The 24,013-nt window shown below is 47.3% G+C and overlaps 1 protein-coding gene and 1 long non-coding RNA gene across 2 annotated transcripts in view; one reads left to right on the top strand and one right to left on the bottom strand.

Moving 5' to 3' along the window:
• LOC120707102 (putative callose synthase 6) overlaps positions 1-15,065 on the top strand; it is a 35,018-nt gene extending 19,953 nt beyond the window's left edge. Inside the window, exons 16-42 of the mRNA XM_039991876.1 lie at positions 28-80; positions 162-222; positions 6,403-6,484; positions 6,575-6,624; positions 6,697-6,783; positions 6,871-6,972; positions 7,059-7,144; positions 7,229-7,310; positions 7,396-7,556; positions 7,652-7,775; positions 7,888-7,994; positions 8,100-8,181; positions 8,287-8,438; positions 8,664-8,773; positions 8,859-8,981; positions 9,057-9,122; positions 9,211-9,397; positions 9,718-9,832; positions 10,139-10,261; positions 10,330-10,448; positions 10,549-10,632; positions 11,880-11,992; positions 12,064-12,293; positions 12,834-13,640; positions 13,731-13,781; positions 13,856-14,041; positions 14,443-15,065. Of these exons, the coding sequence (XP_039847810.1) occupies positions 28-80; positions 162-222; positions 6,403-6,484; positions 6,575-6,624; positions 6,697-6,783; positions 6,871-6,972; positions 7,059-7,144; positions 7,229-7,310; positions 7,396-7,556; positions 7,652-7,775; positions 7,888-7,994; positions 8,100-8,181; positions 8,287-8,438; positions 8,664-8,773; positions 8,859-8,981; positions 9,057-9,122; positions 9,211-9,397; positions 9,718-9,832; positions 10,139-10,261; positions 10,330-10,448; positions 10,549-10,632; positions 11,880-11,992; positions 12,064-12,293; positions 12,834-13,640; positions 13,731-13,781; positions 13,856-14,041; positions 14,443-14,682 (3,783 nt within the window). The 3' untranslated portion in view covers positions 14,683-15,065. The remainder of the gene's footprint in view (positions 1-27; positions 81-161; positions 223-6,402; positions 6,485-6,574; positions 6,625-6,696; positions 6,784-6,870; positions 6,973-7,058; positions 7,145-7,228; positions 7,311-7,395; positions 7,557-7,651; positions 7,776-7,887; positions 7,995-8,099; positions 8,182-8,286; positions 8,439-8,663; positions 8,774-8,858; positions 8,982-9,056; positions 9,123-9,210; positions 9,398-9,717; positions 9,833-10,138; positions 10,262-10,329; positions 10,449-10,548; positions 10,633-11,879; positions 11,993-12,063; positions 12,294-12,833; positions 13,641-13,730; positions 13,782-13,855; positions 14,042-14,442) is intronic.
• Positions 15,066-16,361: 1,296 nt separating this feature from the next.
• LOC120707101 lies at positions 16,362-19,029 on the bottom strand. Its single transcript, XR_005688805.1, has 4 exons — positions 17,891-19,029; positions 17,522-17,814; positions 17,228-17,437; positions 16,362-17,152 (listed from the first exon to the last, which is right to left on the bottom strand). It is a non-coding gene; the product is annotated as an uncharacterized LOC120707101 (long non-coding RNA).
• Positions 19,030-24,013: the final 4,984 nt, after the last annotated feature.

Below are 24,013 nucleotides of genomic sequence, written 5' to 3'. Positions count from 1 at the left end.
TTCTTACATATTTTATTTTCTAATCAGCCAAAGTTATATGTTGCCCGCGGCATGTATGAAGACACTTGCTCACTTCTTAAGTAAGAGTTACATTTTCTTGTCACTTATTATTTCCATCTTATCATCTCTTATCAGATACTAATTATTGTATATAAAACCAGGTACACGACCTTCTGGATTCTATTGCTTATATGCAAGCTCGCCTTCAGTTTTTATGTTGAGGTTGGTATGCAAATTGATGGAGAGAATAATTGTTGTATATCTCCAACCCTAGAAGGGTGGGTATATATAGTACCTACACATGGGCCTCTAGATGAGTCTCTATACACATGGGCTCAATATACTCCAACACCCCCCGCAGTCTGAACTACCGGCGCAGCGGTGTTCAAGACTGGACAACAAGAAAGCTAACACCCCCCCGCAGTCTGAACAACCGACGCAGCGGTGTTCAAGACTGGACAAGAATAGAGTACAAGTAGAGTACAAACGGCTAATACCCCCCGCAGCCACAACTAACCACCGGCTACGTTGAGGCTGGATCAAAACTACGAGAAGGTCGACGAGGGTAGCCCGTTGGTGAATATGTCAGCAAACTGGGAGGTAGTCGGGACATGGAGTACCCGAACATCGCCGATGGCGACTCTGTCGCGCACGAAGTGTAGGTCGATCTCCACGTGCTTCGTCCGCTGATGCTGGACGGGGTTGGTGGAGAGATACATGGCGCTGATGTTGTCGCAGTAGACGAGCGTGCTCTTGGCGAGTGGGCTGTGGAGCTCCGCCAAGAGCTGTCGTAGCCAAGACGCCTCCGCCACGCCGTTAGCGACAGCCCGGTACTCCGCCTCGGCACTGGAGCGGGAGACAACCGGCTGCCGCTTGGACGACCAGGAGACCAAGTTGCCGCCCAGGAAGAAGGCGTAGCCGGAAGTGGAGCGACGAGTGTCCGGGCAGCCAGCCCAGTCAGCGTCAGTGTAGACCACCAGCTCAGTAGAGGACGAGCGGTGAAGCACCAGGCCGAGGTCCACAGTGCCACGGACGTACCGGAGGAGACGCTTCAGCGCAGCAAGGTGTGACTCCTTGGGATCATGCATATGGAGACAAACTTGCTGAACAACGTAGGTGAGGTCCGACCTGGTGAAGGTGAGGTACTGCAAAGCGCCGGCCAGACTCCTGTAGGCAGTAGGATCAGCCACCGTATCACCCAGATCAGCAGACAGCTTCGCCTGAGTGTCGACAGGAGTGGAGCAGGGCTTGCAATCAGTCATCCCGGCCTGCTCCAGGATATCGAGGGCGTACTAACGCTGGTGAAGGAGAAGACCAGACGGGCGAGGCTCAACAGTGACGCCCAAGAAGTGGTGGAGCCGACCGAGATCCTTCATAGCGAACTCCTGCTGTAGAGAGGAGATGACACTCTGAAGTAACTGCTGACTGGAGGCTGTGAGCACAACGTCGTCGACGTATAACAGCAGATAGGCAGTCTCATCTCCACGGCGGTAGACGAAGAGAGACGTGTCAGACTTAGCCTCGGTGAACCCAATGTCAGCAAGAACGTGGCGAACCGAGAGTACCAAGCCCGAGGAGCCTGCTTCAGACCATAGAGAGACTTGTTGAGCCGGCAGACCATATCCGGACGACTCGAGTCCACAAATCCCGCTGGCTGAGAGCAGTAGACAGTCTCTGACAAGGTGCTGTGAAGAAACGCATTCTTCACGTCCAGCTAGTGCACTGGCCAAGAGCGCGAGAGCGCAAGCGAGAGGACCGTGCGCATCGTAGCGGGCTTCACAACCGGGCTGAAGGTCTCATCATAGTCCACACCAGGCCACTGCGTGAACTCCCGGAGAACCCAGCGAGCCTTGTAGCGCTCCAGTGTGCCATCAGCTCGATGCTTATGCGTCCAGATCCACTTGCCAGTCACCACATTGCAACAGACGGACGCGGCACGAGGTCCCACGTCTGGTTGGCAAGAAGAGCCGCATACTCCTCTTCCATCGCGCGACGCCAGTGAGGATCCGCCAAAGCGTCGCGGACAGAGGAGGGTACTGGAGAGATCCGCGGCTCTCCCTCAGTGGCGGAGAGAGTCGCGGCCTGGGACGCCATCCGCCGAGTCACCATGGGATGGATATGCCGAGAATCTCGATGGATGACTGGCGGGTGGTACAGCTCCGGCTCGGCTCGAGAGGGAGCCGGAGGAGGCGGCGACGGCGGCGGCTCCGGTGTCGGCGTCGCAGGAGCCTCCGGAGCAGGTGGCGGCGCCGGTGTCGACGCCGAATGACGCTGGTACACCTGCACCGGCTCAGCGTACCGCTGCGGCACCGGGTTCGGCGCTGAGCGACGCCGGTACACCTGCACCGGCTGAGCGTACCGCTCAGGTGCAGGGGAAGGCACCGGGGCCGCGCGTGGCGCAGTGGGAGACACCGGGTCCGCGCGCGGCACGACCGGAGGTCCGGGTGCCGCGCGTGGCGCGACCGCGGATACCGGGGCCGCGCTCGGCGCAGCAGGGATCACCGGAAGTGGTGCCGGTGCGCCGGGAAAACCTGCAGGAAAAAGACAGACGGGTAACGGTGGCTGAACCACCGGGTCAGTCGGAAACAGAAACGCCAGCTCGGGATCAGAAGAAGGCATGGAGGAGGTGGAGTAGGGGAAATCCGACTCGTCGAAGACGACGTGTCGGGAGATCAGAACGCGGCGAGAGGTGAGGTCAAAGCATCGGTACCCCTTGTGGTCAGGGGAGTACCTGAGGAACACACAACGAGTTGAGCGGGGCGCCAGCTTGTGAGAAGCGGTGGCGGAGGTGTTAGGGTAACACGCACACCCGAAGACCCGAAGGTGGTCGTAGCGAGGAGGGGTACCAAAAAGAGCGTGGTGTGGAGTGGGAGCAGGAGAAGCAGTGGACGGAAGGCAGTTAAGCAGGTAGGTGGCGGTGTGGAGGCTCTCAGCCCAGAACCGCGGGGGGGGGGGGGAGAAGCTTGGATCAGAAGGGTGCGCACAACGTCGTTCGTCGTGCAAATCATCCGCTCAGCCTTGCCATTCTGACGAGAGGTATACGGACAAGACATACGCAGCTGAACACCCTGGGACAGGAAGAAAGATCGGGAGTTGGAGTTATCGAACTCCCGCCCGTTGTCACACTGGACGGCCTTAACGGTGAGGCCGAACTGAGTGGACACCCAGGCAAAGAAGTGGAGGAGGGTGGGGAAGGTCTCAGACTTGGCGTGCAAAGGAAAGGCCAAGAGTAATGAGAAAAATCATCAACAATGACCAGATAATATTTATAGCCAGACATGCTGAGTACAGGAGATGTCCACAGGTCACAATGAATGAGATCAAAAGCATGCGCAGCATGCGAAGAAGAAAGGAAAACGGAAGTCTAACATGACGACCTAACTGGCACGCATGATAGAGGTGCTCAGCAGGAGCCCTAGTACATGGAACATCGGTACTACGGCTGAGCTGAGCCAAAACGTCGCGGCCAGGGTGGCCAAGCCGGCGGTGCCAGGTGGTGGAAGAAGGCGTCACGGCAAAAGCAGTAGACGAAGAAGACGAAGGCGAGGCAGCGGAAGCAGGAAGCCGAAGAGTGTAAAGGGGCCCCGGGCTGTCACATCGGATGAGTGGACGCCGGGAAGCCGAATCCTTCACAGTAAGACCAGAGGAGTCAAATTCGATAGAACAGGAGTTGTCAGCAGTAAACTGGCGAATAGAAAGAAGGTTGTGAACTATTTGAGGAGCAATAAGAACATTAGAAAGACGAGGAGCAGAACCCACGGCGGTGACAGGAAGGCAAGACCCATCACCAACCATAATAGAAGAAGGACAAGCGGGGTGTGGGGGTCGGACAGAAGAGAGAATGCCAGCATCTGGAGTGGTGTGGAACGAGGCACCCGAGTCGGCGATCCACTCGGTGCTGGCCGGCGGCGTCAGCCCCATGGTGCTGATGGACTGCGCCAGTGCGGCCTAGTCCCACCCCCAGGCCAGGTCGGCTGCTGGCTGGGCTAAGCGGGCGGAGTCCAGGACGGCGCGAAGAGAGGAGCAGCGCCAGTGAACATGACCGTCGGCTGGAGCTGAGGACGGCCCCCCTCCCGGACCCTGGAACGGCCACATCGAGATGCGCCCTGACTATGGGTTGCTGAAGGATGGCCAGAGCGTACCTCCAGGGGCAGGGGCGGGAGCCGGAGCCGGTGTCGCCGCGCCCCGACGGCCCCCACCGGTACTAGTACCCCCAGAAGCAGGTCCACCGGTGCCACCACCGCCACCACTTCTCCCTCGGCGGCGACGTCCACGCCCCCCCCCTCCTCCGGTCTGCCCGGCGGGAGCAGCACCGAGCAGGGAGGTGGCAGGAGCAGTGGAGGAGGTCGGTGGAGCAGCAACGAGTGCGGAGGGGGTGGGCGAGGACGATCCGGGCGGGAGACCCCTGGTGATCTCCTCGAGGGCGAGATCGTCCCGGACCTGCAGGAAGGAGGGGAAGGGCCTCTGACGGGCGATCCAGCCCGTCAGGTGGTCGTAGGTGCTGCTCAGGCCCCGCAGGACATTGAGCACCAAGACCCGATCGGACACTGGATCCCCGAGGTCGTGAAGAGCATCGGCCATGCTCTTCATCCAGGCCTGCTTGAAGGTACTCACCGACGGAGAGGTCCCCCTGCTCGAAGGTGCGGAAGGTGGCGTCGAGCTGGAGGGCGCGGTACTCGGCGTTGCCGAGGAACTGGCCCTCGAGCGCCACCCAGGCCTGCCGCGCGGAGCCGCCGTGGACCCTGACGAGGTCCTGAAGATCCAGGGAGATTGTCCCGAAGATCCAGAACATGGCGACACTGTCGAGGCGCAGCCACGCCACGTCCCGCGCCTCGATCGGCAAGTCGACGAGGGCGTGGTCGTCGAGGGCGTAGCGGTGGAGGGCGAGCAGAACCTGGTCCCGCCAGCGGCTGTAGGAGGAGGACGCGGGGTCGAGGAGGACGGAGACCAGGGCCCTGATGTTCTGGACCTCGGCGGCCTGGAGGTGGAGCTGGGCGACCATGGGGTCGGTCGGGTCGTACCGGGCTCCAGATCCTGCGGGCGGGGCACGGCGGGAAGAAGAGGCGCCTGGCTCGGGGTTGACGGGCAGCTGGCCGGAGGAGGCGTGGAGGAAACGCTCCGCCTCAGCGACCCGGAGAGCGGAGGCGTCGGCCGAGGCGCGCTCGCGCTCCCAGGCGAGGGCAGCCACGCAGACACGCTCCTGGGCCGCCGAAGCCTCCGAATTGGCGGCGAGGAGGGCTGCGGCGAGGGCGGCGTCGGCCTGCGGCCCGCGGATGGCGGCGGCGGAGAGCGGCGCATCCGCAGGCGACATCCCGAGCCCGGTCCACGCGGCATCAGGCGTGGCGTCGACGACGGGCTGCTTGCCCGCGGCGATGGCGGCGCGGTGGGCAGCAGCAGCGGCGGGATCGGCGGCCGCGTCCTCTGGAGCAGCCCCCGCGGCGTGCAGGAGCTGGGCTGCGGCCCGCAGGACCGCCGGATCGGCGCCCGCGGCCTGCAGCAGTTGTGCTACGGCCCGCAGGGCGACCAGATCGGCACCTGCGGCGGCAGTGGCGGCCTCCACGGGCTGCTCCACCACGGGAGGCGGCTCCAGGGCTTGCTGCAGAGGCAGGGCCGGCTGCAGGGGACCGCTCGGGGCATGACCGCGCGCCTGGGCCCGCGCCTGGAGCAGGGGGGGCGGCGTCCAGGGCCCCTGCGGCGGCGGTTGCGTCCGCATCCGGCCCGAGCACGGCGGCAAGGACCACCGCAGGGGCGGCGGCGGCGGATCCAGAGCCCGCAGCGCCCGCACCCTGGGCGGATCCCGGCCCTGGAAGGGCGGCGGCGGATCGGGTCCACGCGGCGGCAGGGCGCCAGGCGGCAGCGCCAGGGGCCAACCAGGCGGCGGCGGCTGCAGGGGAGCCAGCGGCCGGCCCGGCGGCGGCAGCAGAGGAGGAGGTGAGGGGAGGGAAGGAGGAGAGAGGAGGGGGCCCCGGCGGCCGGCGGCGGCGGCGGCTGGGAGAGGAGAGAGGAGAGAGAGGCTAACCCTAGGCTAATGATAACATGATGGAGAGAATAATTGTTGTATATCTCCAACCCTAGAAGGGTGGGTATATATAGTACCTACACATGTGCCTCTAGATGGGCCTCTATACACATGGGCTCAATATACTCCAACACAAATGTTATCCTTTAGTACTCTGGGTAGCATGTTGCTTACAATATCTTGGCGTTAAAACCACAAAGACAGTAACTTCAACTTTGTCGTATTAAATGTCCTTTGCCATTAGACTACATTGCTACACTTCAACAGTTTTCTACAAAATGTTATTTTGTTATTCTTTTTTTACTTAAGAGACTTATTAATTATGTTTATCCTTGAGCATGCAAGTATTACTGAAATTTTCAATGTCCATTCACAATTGGCAGATTTCTCCTCTAGTTGAGCCTACCAGGATAATCATGTCACTGGAAAGGCCACCTTATGAATGGCATGAGTTCTTCCCAAATTGTAAGATTTTTTTTTTGATATTGTAGTATAATTATATGTAATTCCTATGCATGATGTTTATGACACTGACAAGATGCTTAATTTTCACAGTGCAGCATAATTTAGGTGTTGTGACTACTGTATGGGCTCCAATTGTCATGGTATATACATTATGAGCTTTTGTGGTAGCTTTTTCTTTTTAAAAAATCCCCCCTAACTTAATTTTCATACAGGTATACTTCATGGACACACAAATATGGTATGCCATTTTCTCCACAATATGTGGTGGAGTAAATGGTGCCTTCAGCCGCTTGGGTGAGGTTAGTAGATGGAGACTAAGTGTACCTTTTGAGTGCTAGCATTCTATATTTACTGATTTTAGTATTTGCAAATTATTTACCATTAAGATCCGAACCCTTGGGATGTTAAGATCAAGATTCGAGGCAATTCCAAGAGCATTTGGCAAAAAACTTGTACCCTATCATGGCAGTCATTTTAAACAAGAAGAGGTCTGGTGCTAAGTTTTTTGTACCCATCTTTTTTACACCGTTGTTTTGATGATTTAATAGTGGATTTAATGAACCTTTTCCACCAGGAGGACAAGACCCCACCCGATAAATTTGCTGACATATGGAATGCATTTATTAATTCTTTACGGGAAGAGGACTTACTAAGCAATAGGTCACGATTGGTGTTAAACTTTTCTTTATTTTATATATTGACTTGTGCCACACCATAAAATGATGTGTCTCCTTTGTTTCGCAGGGAGAAAAATCTATTGATTGTTCCATCATCTGGCGGTGACACAAGTGTTTTCCAGTGGCCTCCTTTCCTTCTCGCAAGTAAGGTAAACACATTATGCACTACTGAACTGCAATATAACCATGTGGGAATTCTATTGTGCTCATTACTAAGGTATTTTTTTTATTTAGATTCCAATTGCACTTGACATGGCAAAGAGTGTCAAGAAAAAGGATGAAGAATTGATGAAGAGGATAAAGCAGGATCCTTATACTGAATATGCTGTAATAGAATGCTATGAGACATTATTGGATATCCTTTACAGCATTATAGTAGAACAAAGTGATAAGAAGTAAGCCATCTTTTCTTTGTTCCCCTGAGCTGATGTTTTGCTGTATAATTTGTGGCCAGCTAGTTTAGTTGATATTGCATTGCACTGTGGTACAGAGTTGTTGATAGAATACGTGAAAGCATTAAAGATAGCATGGAACGTAAATCACTCGTGAGAGAATTCCGATTGGATGAGCTTCCTCAGCTAAGTGCTAAGTTTGATAAGCTGCTAAATCTACTGGTACCACTATACTAGTACTCCCTACTCTTTTTCTTTTTTAAAAAGATAAATATCTTTTCTGCACCACATGCTCTTTTTACAATTCCAAAAAATTGGTTTGTTCCATTTGCAGAAGGATTATGATGAGAATGATCCTGATAAGAAAAATACGCAGATCGCCAATCTGTTGCAAGATATAATGGAAATTATCACGCAGGACATTATGAAAAATGGACAAGGGTAAGATGTATGTTGAAATGGGCAGACTCATTCATAGATAATATCTGATTTCTCTCTCTCTCTCTCTCTCTCTCTCTCTCTCCCTCTCTCTCTCGAATCTTGCAGTATCTTGAAGGACGAAGGTCAAAAACAACTATTTGCAAATTTAAATCTGGACTCATTGAAGCATGTTGCTTGGAGAGAGAAGGTTGTGGTTCCGTTCAAGAAATCTGTTTCTGTAGTTACACTTTTTAGCAAAATTGTTTACATATTTTGGAGCAGTATATTATATGGTGACAGTTTGTGTTAACAGTGTATTAGGCTTCAATTGTTGTTGACAACAAAGGAATCTGCTATATATGTACCAACAAACTTGGAAGCTCGGCGTAGGATCACCTTTTTTGCAAACTCACTTTTTATGAAAATGCCAAGGGCACCACCTGTTCGTAGCATGATGTCCTTCAGGTAGGCAACCTAGATCTCTCACCCTATCTCTTTTGCTGCATCAATTCGTGTTGGCAACATTTCATGGCTCTTCACCTTCTTGGCCCTCAGTTTGAAACTGTTTTCTGAAGTCAGCAATGGCTTTCACATTAGCATATTTTTGTCAGAACATGCCTTGACATGAGCATTTGATTATAAGTTCTTATTTATGATAGTTGTTTAATTGACTTTCTGATTTTGCATCAGTGTTTTAACTCCATACTTTAAAGAGGAGGTGCTCTTTTCCGAAGAAGATCTTCATAAAAAGAATGAGGATGGTATATCAATACTGTTCTATCTACGGAAAATATATCCAGGTATTTTGCAGATGACAGACCTAAAACTGATCTAGCTATTTCTGCTGTCAGAAAATGACTCACTATGACTCTTGTATCTCCATAGATGAATTTAGGAACTTCCTTCAGCGGATAGAGTTTAAACCGAAGGATGAAGAAGGACTTAAAGAAAGGATGGAGGACATCTGTCATTGGGCATCTTATAGGGGTCAAACGCTCACCAGAACAGGTAAAATCATTAGCGCGATCCTGTGGCTTCTGAACATATAACATTTTCTCTAACTGTTTGCCTTTACTTTGCTAGTGAGAGGAATGATGTACTACAGGAGGGCACTTGAAATTCAATGCCTTCAAGATACAAAAGATCCTGGTAAAATTAATGTGTCTATCTTTATATCTTTATTTTTTCCAATCTGTGTCTACCTTTATATGTTTTCATTCCACGTTGGTTTTTGCAGCTAAATTTGGCCGAGACAGATCGATTGAATCCTATCAAGAGTTGCAGTCTAGTATTGAAATGGCACAAGCTTTTGCTGATATCAAATTCACCTATGTTGTCTCGTGTCAAGTCTATGGCATGCAAAAGACGTCCAAGGATCTAAAAGACAAAAGCTGCTATGTGAATATCCTCAATCTCATGATAATGTACAGAAGCTAAATGCCCTGTAATTACATAGTTTTTTTTTGATAATGCAGGAGAGCTGCGCTTCATTGCATTAGAGAGAGAATAATAGTCCACATACAACTCCCATCTCACATATGGGGACCAAATATCAGAGATAGGTTCAAAAGATGAATAGCTAGCCTATGAAACAATTAAGAGCATGACCAAAACTTTGACCTAGCTGACTAGATTAAGCCAAATAAGCCCAGGCCATGCAGCTTTCTAGCGCCGGCCAGGCACCAAAGGTTATGTAATTACATAGTAAGCTTGCTCCAACCCATCTGACTTGTAAATTACACAGGAACCCATCACTACGTGTTGCTTACATTGATGAGGTAGAAGCTCCAACTGGAAATGGGACAACTGAGAAGACATATTATTCTGTTCTTGTCAAAGGTGGTGAAAAGTATGATGAGGTACTTGTCGAGTAGAATTGGAAGATTTCACTTACCTCTGCATAACACATGAAGTTATATAGTGATATAGAAAAAATTGACTGTGTCATACGAATAATGCTTTCTTAAGGTTGCACCTACAAAAGCATATTTTACTAAATCCACACTTCTCTCTGAAGTTTATAGTGTCATATTTGTAATAAGTAGTTTATTGTGCACCGATTTATGCAACTAAATGCTCAGGTTTAGCAACATCCTGTTATTTTTTGTGTACATATGATTAAATCTTATTCCGTTTTCATGCTGGCGCTGTAAATTTTGTTTTAGGAAATTTACCGCATAAAGCTTCCCGGCAAACCAACAGATATTGGAGAGGGGAAACCTGAAAACCAAAATCACGCCATAATCTTCACTAGGGGAGAAGCACTCCAAGCCATTGATATGAATCAGGTTTGGTTTTGAACTCTGATTTTACACATTGTATTAAGTGCGCAGTACTCATTTTACTTTACTCATAGGATAATTATATTGAAGAGGCATTTAAAATGAGAAATGTGCTGGCGGAGTTTGAGAGTAGAAAATATGGGAAGAGGAAACCCACTATATTAGGCCTACGTGAGCACATATTTACTGGAAGGTATGCCCATATACCTAAATATTTGTTTAATTATGCCTTGTTCATGCCAAATGTACCCAAACTATGTATTGCTAATAACATTGATGTGTTTCTGTATTAGTGTTTCATCATTGGCTTGGTTTATGTCCAATCAAGAGACCAGTTTTGTCACTATCGGGCAAAGAGTTCTGGCAAATCCTCTCAAGTATGAAAATCTTTCTCTAATTTCATGTTGATATATGTTAAGTGTATGGGTGTGTCATGTGTGTGAACTGTATAGCTATTGCCATCTGGAGTATACAGGGCACACAAATCTTACCTATTTGACCCATATGGCCCATACCTCTTGTGTTTCAGAGGATATACAAGCGATATAGGTCATATGGATCAAATGGGCCAGATAGCCATAGCTATACAGTACACACAAATGCCATTAATAATATAAATTGCACAATTGTTTTATTTGAATGAAAATTTATTCAAATTTCCCATGGGTCCACTTATACTTCGTCCTCTTGGCCAAACCATATTGATGAGGAACCATTATTTGTATTTCTGGTTTTGTATGAGGTATACCACAAATTTACGAAGACATGTCCCATTTTCCCCTTATGCGAGAACTCACATTTAGATGTTGATTAGACCATTTATATCTCATGAGATTCTACATTTGGAAGGATAAATTGAACACCTAAATACAATTTAAAAGAGGCCCAAGAATATGTACTGTTGTTGGAGATAGGATACTAGTTTTATTCCAAATTGGAGATGGGAGTAAATAAAGATGAAGTCTTCAAGAGTTAAGAGTCCCAAATTCGGATAAGATATGATTGTAGCACTATAAATAAATGGTGTGGGGACAATTTAATAAAAATATTTGCTCAAAATTTAAGCTGCAACGCATCCTGAATTCCCATACTGTCTTTAACATTTGTCACTGTGGCCAAGAGCTGTTGCCGGTCCAGTCTGGAGGGAGGAAGTTGGATAGAAGTGTATAAGCTGCTGTCCTGATGTCAGCTCACCCCTTAGAACCGTTGTATTGCTATTTCAACCTGTATTTTTGTTTTAACTTAGGATCATTCTTTCAATCTGTTGATTTGGTGGGTGTGAAATAAAGGATAACATGGAACAGTTTTGGTGTTCCAGTCTACTAAAACTGCAGAGAGCGTTGGATCTAGTTTCTAGAGATAACATAAGGGGATTGTGTGTTTTCAACAGTGGAGAGAAACGTGCTGGGAGATGATAGTACAAACATAATTGACAGAGTTTCAAGACAAAACTGGAAATCACTAAGACTTGATATTTCTTTCTGTGCTTTTGTATAATGACTGGTTTGATATTTTTGATGTTTGCCCATGTATGTGCAAAGTGCATGTTTCTTCCTGTCATATTATTGCTCTCTTATTGTTACAAGGCTTTGTGTCTTTGTTGTTCATTGTTGCTTGAAAATAGGGTTCGGTTCCATTATGGCCACCCAGATATTTTTGATAGACTCTTCCATATCACCAGAGGAGGGATAAGTAAAGCTTCAAAGACTATAAATCTGAGTGAAGATATCTTTTCAGGTACCATCCTCCATAAACAACTTGCACTTGTCCCTTAACTTGTCAGCACTAACAGAACTTGATATTCTTAGGTTTTAATTCAACAATGAGAGGAGGAAATGTTACACATCACGAATACATGCAAGTCGGTAAGGGGCGTGATGTGGGGATGAATCAGATTTCTAGCTTTGAAGCTAAGGTGGCCAACGGCAATGGTGAACAAACATTGAGCCGTGACATCTATCGGCTGGGACGGAGATTTGACTTCTACAGAATGCTGTCTTTCTATTTCACTACAGTTGGGTTTTATTTCAGTAGCATGGTAAGAAACTACAACAATAACTGAAGATCTCTAGAAACTTATGGTCAATGATTACACTATAAATTTCTTCCTCTGCGCAAAAGGTAGCAAGAGCTTTACTGGAACTTAAAGAAAACCTAAACTACAGAATTTATTTGCAAAATTTAATGGAGAAAAGGAAATATTATTCTGAGTTACCCTAGCCACTTGAAAATGTATCCACAGTTACAAGTGGAGATAATCTAACCTTATATCATTTGTTTCCTCATCACTAGTATGCTCAATTTTTCAAGCAGACCTATTTTGGATAATCTTTCATGCTAATGATTGTTCAAATCGGTTCCTTTGAGTATTTCTTCTATTACCAACAAAGGTAGAGTGTGTTTTGGTGTCCTTATACTCAAATCAAAGTTATATTTTTTCTCTTAATACAAAGATATGCAGCTCTCCTGCGTGTTCGAGAAAAAAAAGTTCTGTGACTAAGATAGTTTAAGCTCGGTATCTAAATGTAGTGTTCCACCCTGCATATTTTATGAAACTGATTCATTGTTCCTTGTTCAGGTTACTGTTCTTACTGTCTATATATTTTTGTATGGGAGACTCTATCTTGTTATGAGTGGTCTGGAAAAATCTATTCTGATGGATCCACGAAATCAGCAGAATGTCAAGGCTCTTGAAAATGCGCTGGCTTCACAGTCTATTTTCCAGCTAGGTTTGCTGCTTGTCCTCCCTATGGTCATGGAAATTGGCTTGGAGAAAGGGTTCCGCACAGCATTAGGAGAGTTTGTAATCATGCAGCTTCAACTGGCCTCTATGTTCTTCACATTCCAGCTTGGCACCAAAACCCACTACTATGGGAGAACAATACTCCATGGTGGTGCAAAATACAGACCTACAGGCCGTGGATTTGTTGTGTATCATGCTAAGTTTGCTGAAAATTACCGCTTGTACTCCCGTAGCCACTTTGTTAAAGGACTGGAACTGTTGATACTTTTGGTTGTATACCTAGTCTACGGAAGATCCTATCGCAGCTCGAACCTATACCTATTTGTTACTTGCTCAATATGGTTCCTTGTTGCTTCATGGCTCTTTGCGCCATTTATCTTCAATCCATCATGCTTTGAGTGGCAGAAGACAGTTGACGACTGGACTGATTGGAGGAAGTGGATGGGCAACCGAGGGGGTATCGGCATGTCTGTGGAACAAAGCTGGGAAGCTTGGTGGATAAGTGAGCAGGATCACCTCAGGAAGACTAGCATCCGAGCCCTTTTGTTGGAAATTATCATTTCACTTCGTTTCTTGATCTACCAGTATGGCATTGTCTACCATCTGAACATAGCAGTAGCACGTCACAATAGAAGCATTATGGTAACTTGTCTAACAGAATCTGCTTTCTTTCTTTTTTATAATCTGTAGATTCCCCAGGTATTCTAAAGTCATGTCATTTTTCCTTTATAGGTATATGCAGTGTCATGGGTGGTTATGCTCCTTGTTCTGGTAGTCCTGAAGGTAAGACCGTGGCCCTTCATTTGCCTAGCTACCTCGTACGCTTAACAGTTCTACTGACCATATTTTCTTCATAGATGGTTTCAATAGGACGGCAGAAATTTGGAACAGATTTGCAGCTTATGTTCCGAATTCTCAAGGGTCTTCTCTTCCTTGGCTTTGTATCCGTGATGGCGGTCCTGTTTGTTGTCTTAAACCTTACTATTTCTGATGTCTTCGCTAGTATCCTTGGGTTCTTGCCTACTGGATGGTGCATTCTTCTGGTGAGTGAAACCCTCCACTTATCAAATAGATTGCTACTTCAAGCTCTTCATGTATGAAACTATTCAAAAGCATTCTGACCTGCGCACGAATGGATCAGAAAAAAAAATGGCCATGCTTGAGCGATCTGTTAGGAAATAGAATAAAAATAGTCCCAAACGTGATGATTAAACTATAATGCATTGAGGATATAGGCAAGGCTATGCAAAATAAATCGATGCCACAATGAGTTGAGAGAATCATAAAGATGCAGTTGATAAGAATGCCCATTGATCCGCAACATGTTAGGCAGTTGTGTCATTCCAAAAGTACCAAGCTTTTTTCTAACAGCAAATTTCGTCCTGATATGCTTATGTCATCTTTTTCACTCTTACCAAATTAATTTTTGATTTCTCACTCGCAGATTGGGCAAGCATGTTCACCATTGCTTAGGAGGACCATACTGTGGGACTCCATCATGGAGCTCGGGAGGTCATACGAAAACATAATGGGTCTCATCCTCTTTCTGCCCATAGGCTTCCTGTCGTGGTTTCCCTTCGTATCTGAGTTCCAGACGCGGCTGCTGTTCAACCAGGCCTTCAGCCGGGGCCTCCAGATATCAAGGATCCTTGCCGGTCAGAAGGATATCGGCGAGTTCGAATGATCAGTTCCATTCCTCTCACCAGCTAGCTTGGACAGCAAAGCAAGGCACCAGTTCCAAGTTCGCTTCCATGGATTTCCTTGCAGTGATCGATTTTCGACGTATGTAGTGTACTTTCATCAGGTTTACTACATTAGAAATACTTGGAGCTTACTAGTTTATATATTAGAATTATCACTGTATATTTTGCCTTTGTATGGTGACATATAGTGGTAATTGGAATTGAAAATAAGAATGGAACACCTAGGTAAATGGGCACGAGGACTTCTATACACACTAATGGAATAGGCAGATCAAAGCTACTCAGTATTCTGTAATATTTACATTAGCTAACTTTTAAGTTTTTATCAACATCATGCCCTAGATCATTTATCACTTTTTCAAAATTCATCATTGTAAGGTCAAACATGTTTTCGCTTCTGCAATGCAATATTTGGCATGATTGACACTATTGAAAGCCGCACCTACACATTAGCGTCACTTTTTAAAATTTTCTATTGACCATACATGGTGAGATTACTACAGCTAGTGGTAGCAAAGGGAATATTTCAAAACTTAAACCAGTCTATTCAAATTCATTGAGAATGTGCCAGAACATTATTGTTTGGAAAAGCAGATAGTTGTGTTCAAGCCTATCCGTTGGGATGTAGATATTGAGCTCTTAGAATTGAATTGGGCACTAATACCAAATCGGACTAGCATTGGAAATTGACCATCCTCTCTCTCTCTCTCTCTCTCTCACGTACGAGCTCCACGGTTCCGACCCTTCCTTCACTGGCGTGTGGCCATGGCCGCCTGAGCTTGTCATCGAGGTGTGGCTGCCGCGTTGAGGTTCACCGGCACTGAATCGACCAGCTTGCTACCCCCGGATTTTGATTCGTTGGCACCGAATCGAGGTCCGCCACCGCCAGATTGAGAAGGGTGGAGGTGGACGGCGTGAGGAGTGAGGAGTCACCACTTCGTTAATCCAGGTCTCCAACCTCCAGCAGCACGCGTCGCCGTCGTGCGCCTCCTTGTCGTCGCCATGGCCTCCAACGCCTCGTCGCTCTCCGCCCACGCGCTGAGGGGTGCGGCGGCGGTCGGTGCCCACTTCGTCAACGAGGCAGGACTTGCTTGCGCGGGCGCCGTGGGGAGCTCAGGGCGGAGCCACGACCGTCCTCCGCCAGAGCCGTCGTGCCCCTCGGGTGGAGCTCCATGAGAGAGAGAGAGAGAGAGAGAGAGAGAGAGAGAGAGATTTCCGCCCAATACAACCTGGCTTGACATCGCGGGAGGGAGTGCGGTTGTATAAGACTGTCTCCAACAGCAGCAACCCAAACAAGAGACCCATTCCAGACTTTGGGTTATGTACAGTGAGAGAGTCATCCACCCAAATCTTTGGCAAAATTTGCTCTAGGACACTACTCAAAAGTAACTTTTACCACAGGCCACTAAAAAAGGTTGGCTTGGCCTCAACACACTCTTGGAATATGACAATTTACTCCTAGACACTATAAACATTATTATACTATTTCGAACTCAAAGAGGTAAGAAAACACAAATTTCTGGACAAGAATACCCCTGCCCTTCAAACCAGCATTTTAGCAATAAAATGACATGATAATTTCAGCAACATTCCAACAATATTTCAGCCACATTATAGCAGTGTTTTAAGAACATTTCAGCACAGTACTTGAACCCATGTTCAGAAACATTCCAAGCACACAAAATAACAGGTTCACCCACATTTGGTTATCTAGTAGTACGAAGCTAGATCCTAATTACATACCATGGGAAAAAAAAATAGCGCGCTATTTTCGTGCTATAGCGCCGCTATAGTGGGACGAAGCAAGTGTTGCGAAGCTATTGTTATTCACGCTATTGGCGCTATCGACGCTATTTCGCGCTATTGCGCCACTAAATGCGAATAGCGTCATAGCACCACTATTTTTCCGCTATTGCTACCAGGCCTAAAATAGAATGTGCAGCCCGTTACTTCATAAAAAAAGGCCCGGCTGTTATGAACTTATCTAGCTTTTATTGCATTTATGACTTACGTTATCAAGTATCAACTTATCATCGATTATGTTGGCTGTTATTATGTTAAAAACTCATGGATTATGTTGAAAATTCATGAATTATGTTGGCTATTATTTTGTTATCAACTTATCATAGATTTTTATTTTTTCTGTCACTTGTAAACAAATAGCGCGCTATAGCGGTGCTATAGCAGCAGCAATCAGCTAACGCTACTCCGCTTAGCTGCTGCTATAGCGTGGCCATAGCGGCACTATAGCGCCAATAGCGGCCAGAAAAGGTCAAACGCTATTTTTAATAGCCCGCGATATTTTTCGTTGTTACATACTATGTCTTCTTGGACCTCACAACCTTCAACTTTTTTGCTTTCCCCTTCTCATTGACAGCAACGGGAGATGGAGATAGAGCCAGACATGCAACAGGCTCTATATTTCTTTCAAGTTCCAGCAACCTCTTACGGCTATAAATGGATACAAATTCAGTCAAATGAATAGAGAAGATAAGCATAAAGACATAAAAAATGTAGATACATTACCTTCTTGTCATAGGGCTTGGTGTACTTGTAGAAATAATAGCTCTAGTTGGTGTAGAAGCTTCAAATTCCAGCAGCCTCCTTGACATACTGCATGATCGAACCATGTGAAATTGTAGTTTGAACCTAAAACATAGTTCAACAAGCACAATGCAATAGCTTTTTGTCACAGGGCTCGATGTAGATACAGTAATAGCTCTACTTGGTGTAGCACTGCAAGTTGTTTATATGTATAAGTTAGCAGCAGAAATCTGCAAGTTAGGTGTAAACTCATAAAGATGCAATTTTAACACTCACAAAGGGTCAACAAAGGATAATTATTCTTCTGGTATTTCAGCATGCTCAAAGCTGTTATCCCACTTGCCGTTCAGTTCTTCCAAAATCATTTTTCTTCCATCCCACACTAACCAATATGATAACTTGACGTGATACTCTTCCTCCAGCCTCTCTTTCAAGTATGTAGCCCCCTTTGTAGGATCTATTGCAAGCCAGTTAAGAACCCTATCCCTGACCCAGTGATTGGTTGCCATTTTATTCTTCTCGACTCTTCCAGTACTTTGACAAGTGTGTTGATATGGCATTTTCTTTATCTGCACCAAATAGACACAAAAATTATGTAAAATCATGAAACTATATTCATGGCAGCAATGTAAATTACATCTTTACCTGCCAAGTCCTTCCATCCTGCAACTATGAAGCATGGATCCGCCACTTGCACCATTCAGCTTTGCAGTAACCTCTATATCTTGTAGCTTCAGAATATGGAGCTGCAATTTCATATATACCTTTTATTACATATTGCCTAATAGCCTTCTTAAATGTATCACCATCCCCAAAAGTTATACCAACTTGAATTGTCGGGTTTTGTAAGTCAGTTGCATGGATGATTGACTGACAATCCCTTTCATCATCCACAACTAAGTCATCATCCAAACCATCACCCACTACTACACCATCTGATTCATCATCAGAAATCAAAACCTCATAAGAGGCCTCATCATTCAAACCAACATACTCCACATCATCACCAATCCAAGCCACTTGAGGTGGAGGCTCTGGAAGGGATGATGCAATTTCAAGTGGAGGCTCTACATGGGCTGATGCAATTTCAAGTGGAGTAGTGCTTTGCTGCAACACACATGGCATGTTCTGTTGCCGGCCAATGTCAGATATGATATTAGAGTCATCCTTTTTCATAACATGCACTTGCATTGAGAGCCTTCTTATCTCCCAATACATATCAATTGCATGAAGCAATTTCTGGTCAGATGCAATATCCTCATTGTTGCGAGTCACTTTGTCCCAGTAAGTGACACGCAACTTGTGTTTAGAGCCTAGCTTAATTTCTAAACCAATTTTAGTTATCAAATCATTCCAATTTGTACTATCTCTGTCTAAAATCTTAGGAATGTTACAAGCTTCACAATACACACGAGTCCCATCATTAGTAAAATTGATATAAGCACCTACTCGCATAGCAAGCCTGAAGCGTCCCCACATAAGTAGAGACTAAATGTGATACAAATATCAGTCTCAGGAGGCTGATAACACATTTATTCAATAGATGGTTCAGTCACCGTACAAACTTTTGAGGAGGAGGACACTCGATACAAACGATAATGAGAAATAAAATAGCTACGGTGATACACCAATGTACGACCCAGACGGTTTCCAACTCGAGCTCAGAGTAATGCTTGTTGGCGCCTACCAACGTCACCTAGCGATGACGCCCACAGACGCCAATTTGGGACGGCAGTATTTCATGAACCACGAATAGATCCGCAAGCGCACGGAATACCACTGTAGCATTTTACCCGAGAGTATACCGGGGTGTCATTTATATTTCCGCAGGGAAGACGATGAGTGAGAGAATATATAGATCAGTTGGTGAGCTCTATCTAGATTGAATATTCTCAAGCATAAACAGGGGTAAGATAATAACATGGTAGGAGGTAGTGTGACACACACACAAACTACTCTCTTGGATAAAAGAATAAAGGTTACTTTAGGCCGGGAGCAAGGTAAAAGTCAGAGCTCGAGTCAGCTGTGCTAGGCTAGCTATATCTACACTTTCTCATTAGTTAGCTCGTCAGAGATTAAACTACACAACAGGGAGATCGCTATCGAAGTAACGGGAGGAGCCCGTACACCCTGGCGACTTTATGTACCTCCTACCCCCCATACCGAATGTGGAGGATTACTAAAAGTCACGGACAGGGCTGTCACCACCTACCGGCTACCTCTACAAACCGTGGGTATAGTTGACATCCAGCAACTCTTAGCTAATCTAGACACCATGTCTACACTAGGAAGGAATACTCTAGTGTCCCGCGCGGAGCCCCCACCCTCCGGATGGACAGACAACACACTAGAGCAATCATACGAATACTGGAGCAGTTGATAGAGTTCTAAGAATAAAAGACTAACCATCTCCAGCACAGGGCGATCATGCAATGCAAGCATTGAATAATAACGCAACCATGACAAGAAGCATATACTCGATAACTCAGAATATACTTCAAGCAGATATCAGTAACCATAGTCTAATTCTATTACAAACGACCGAATATTACAAGAGAGAGCTAGAGATGAACCCATACCAGACTCTCGAGCAACTCCGGCGACTTGATGACTCCTAAACTTCTCCTAAACTCCACTAAGCCTAAAGACTATGCAAAGAATGCAAGAGAGGAAGAGGTGTGTGGTGTGTGTTTGTGTGTGTGTGTGTGTGTTCTATTCTCTACCCCCCTTCTATTTATTGCAGGGAGCCACCAACCGCAGCACCCCAAACCGACGTTGTGAGCCAACAGGGAAGCGCCATGTGCCTTGGTTGAGGCGGTGGGGCCCACGGGCCTGGCCGGCCGACCAGGTAGGTCGGTCGGCCTGCCCGGGCCGCCAACTGCCCCCAACTTCCTGGAGTGGGCTTGTCTTGGCCTCCCCTTGTCCTAAAGTTGACACACGGCCTGCCCCAACTGGGTTTGCTTCAGTTCTTGGGATTCACTTGGTCCATTTGAGCCTGAATCGGTACTCTGATATTTTCTGTGATTTTGTGTCGGGCCAAAGTGTGCTTGTAACCTGCATATTAGCTTGAAAACACAATTTGCATATTCTAAAAGGTAAATTGTGATTTAGGAACTTTATTGGATAAGGATGCGTGTAAGAAATGCAAACTCTCATGATTTTCTGATCAAGTTGACGCCTGGAAATGGTCGTTAGTGAGCGTCAACAACGCGCTAGCAGAAGCATCTTGCAAAAGGCCAACACCACATGATCTTCTTCTGAAGAAAAACCACAAATATATATCGGGTGAGTACGAAAGTACTCAACAAGTCCAACTCCATCCACGGGGGGGGGGATAACACAGATATGTACAGGATAAATCAAGGATAAGACTGAAGTTTATTTGCAGTAAAGCTAGATTTTACACATGCAAGGGTTTATTTTTGAAAAGAGTTTTCGAAAAGCAATTCTTTATTAACTGAATATTGAGTGGGGTTGATCCTTCACAAAGGAACCAAGTGTTAGTTCTACCGGACAACTCATCCACAGTAGCTCACGGCACAACTGCCGAACTCCTTCCCAAAACAACTCACACCATGAAAACATCCCTCCCAAAAGTCTAGTTGTGTGACCAAACCGTAACTCGCCCAATACCGTGGGCATGGCTATTCGAATAGGGTTTTTTTACTCTGCAGAGGTGTGCAACTTTACCCACAAGTGGGGTATTACAGCACGATCACCTTAGTGTCGGTGCAGATCCCAACAAAGCCATTACCCACCTTAGCTAGACCTGACTAGCCATCACGGACTCTACCAAGGGGCCATTGACCTATCACTGAGGTTTAACAGGGGCATAAGTCACCACGACCTTATCCCTTCTCCTTGATCACCTGTTGCTCTCAGCTCTCGTGATGGTTATCAGACTAACTAGTTGGGTTTATGCTAAGCCGTTGCCACACACAATGGTCGAGTGGTTTGCACGGTAGTTGAGTTAGGCAAGATGACACATCAACTCGGTCCTTAATTATGACAGGATGGATATCTCCCAACCTTCTTGCTCTACCACAATGGTACGAGCCTCCAATGTATGACAATCCACCCAGGGAATGCCATTCAACCATCCCATCTTAACATCTTTTTCTTTAGTTTCTTAAATATCCCATCTTTCCCTTTTTCACAGACTCACGCATTTCCCTTTTTATAAAACATGGTGTACCATATTTTTTAAGTGTGATAAAATGAGCACAGGGTCCTAAGCGGCGTTCTAGCAGTGCTTATTATCCAAACAGAGCATATCATATTTAGAGACAAGTATAGGTTATCAAGAAATGATCATAACAATCAAGGGGTGGCTATCCAAAGGGGTTTTAGTAGTAAATCATATGCAGTTTTGTAAAACAGGCCCTATAGGTTGTGTTTATAAAACTGGGTTAAATAAACAATCAAAGGAAGAGATTGAACTTGCCGTCTTCGAAGCCTTCTGGGAGCTCCTGCTCGCGGTACGGGTCTTCTGGCTCCGGCTCGTGGTACTGCTCGGCAAACTCCTCGACGGGTTCTCCCTCGTTCACATCGGTGTCTACGGCGCACACAAACAAAACACACAATAAATAAAAGAAGAAATAAAGGTTTTACCGTTGAGCTCGAATCAGAAGAAATTTAGATATGAAGATAGGAAGAATATTTTTGGGCGATTTTCTAATGGCACGGCTGGAAGTATTTCAGAATTGGCGTGGTCGAGTTTCGGGATGACTGGAGGATTTTTGGCGCTTGAAATGATAAGTTACGAGGTGTTTAGGGGCTAAACGTGGTTCAAGGGTCTCTTTGTAATTATTTTTGAGATGGCAAGGGCTTGATTATAATTTCTGGGAATACATGGGTTACTCTGAAAAGGGGTAGGGGTATATTTGAAATTTTGTTTATATAGTGTAGGGACTAGTTCGCTAAATAAATAAAAGAGAAGGGGCTTTTCTTTAAAAGTGACATATAGGGGGGCTCTTAATTAAAATGGAAGGAAGGGAGGGGCCTAAGGGCAAAAGTGCCCTTCTTCCTCCTCTCTCCCGAACAGAATAGAGGGGGGCGTACGGCGGTGCTCAGCACCGGCGAGCTAGGGCAAGGCGGCGGCCATGGAGGGGGGCAAAAGCACGAGGGGGTCGAGGGTTTCGATTCCCCCTACTACCTCGGGCTGGGGCGAAGCGAGGCGGCGGCGCCGCGAGGGCCGGCGGGCGGCGGGCGGAGGCGCTTACGGTGGCGGTGGCGGCGGCGCTGGGGCGCAGGAAGGAGGGCGTGCGGTGGCGGGTGGAGTTGCGGAGGGGATGGGCTGCGTGAGGAGCCTATTTATAGGCGGGGCAAGGCGGTGGGGAGGGCAGGGCATGCCGGGCAGCCGGATGGCGAGCTCGGCGGCCATTAATGGTGGTAGGGCCGACCTGGGTGTCACGGAGCGGCGCGAGCGTCGAGGGCGACGGCGTGCGGGGGTGGTTGGTGGTGCGTAGCTGGCGGCGGTCGTCCGGGGGGTGTGGCGCGTGGCCGGGTCGCTGTGCCCGGCGTCGAGCTCTGCTCGCTCGCTCGCGTCGAGGTGGGCACAGAGCGACGGGACGGGTCGGGCAGGGGCGAGCGGCGCTGTGCTGAACGATGAGCGGCGCGGCGAGCATTCGGGGCTCATGGAGCGCGTGGGCAGGGAACACAGGGAGCGCGCATGAGCAGGGAGCAGGAACGTGCGTGTGCAGGGAAAGAAGGAGAAGAAGAAAGAAAAGAGAAGGGAAAAAGAAAAGGAGAAAAAGAAAAAAAGAGAAAAGGGAAAAAGAGGAAAAAGGAGAAAAAGAAAGGAAGGCGCCGGCGGGATTCGCGGCGTCGGTCGCGAGCCGGGTTTGGCATCGACGAGAAGCAACGCGCATGAGAAACGAGGAGAACAGGGAAAGTTCAAGCGATGATTGATTTCCGTGTCGGGACGGAGATTGGGTTTAGTATCGGGGTGACGAATCGCTGAACCAGATTCGAGCTCGGCGATGAAAGGATTTTGAAACTCATTTTTAGCGAGTAATTTATTTGGGTGAATTTTCGGGATGTTACAAACCTACCCTTCTTAAAAAGAATCTCGTCCTCGAGATTCGGCTGGTTTCTAAAGAGATGGGGAAACTCCTTCTTCAGAGCATCTTCACGTTCCCACATAGCTTCTTCTACTCCGTGTCTGCTCCATTGCACTCTGCAAATCCGTACTTCTGATTACCTTGTTCTTTTAGTGACAGTGTCCAGAATTTTGATCGGTACTTCCTGGTATCGCAGGTCTAGCTGCAAATCTATAGCCTCCACTGGTACGTGTTCTGTCTCGGGTACCCTCAAACACCTTCTTAATTGTGAGACATGGAACACTGGGTGTATGTCTGCCATTCCTTCTGGTAGTTGGAGTCGGTAGGATACTTTTTCGACCTTCCTTTATACTTGGTACGGTCCAATGTACCGAGGGGCTAACTTCCCGTGTACTTGAAACCTCCGGGTCCATCGAATAGGTGAAACCTTGAGATAGATGAAGTCTCCTAGATTGAAACTTATTTCTCGTCTCTTCTTGTCCGCGTAGCTCTTTTGTCTGGACTGAGCTGCTTTCAACTTCTCGCGGATTTCTGCTACTCTTTCTTCTGCTTCCTTTATGAGGGCTGGTCCAACTAATGAACGCTCTCCTACTTCTGACCACATCAGAGGGTCCTGCACTTTCTCTCATAGAGAGCTTCAAATGGCGACATGTCTAGGATCGCCTGGTAACTATTGTTGTATGAGAACTCTGCATAGGGCAAACTC

Source organism: Panicum virgatum, chromosome 5K (assembly GCF_016808335.1).
Source record: "Panicum virgatum strain AP13 chromosome 5K, P.virgatum_v5, whole genome shotgun sequence".
NCBI classification, from domain to species: Eukaryota; Viridiplantae; Streptophyta; class Magnoliopsida; order Poales; family Poaceae; genus Panicum; species Panicum virgatum.
Note: the sequence above shows the minus strand (reverse complement) of the source record. Positions and strands in the feature narration are given on the sequence as shown.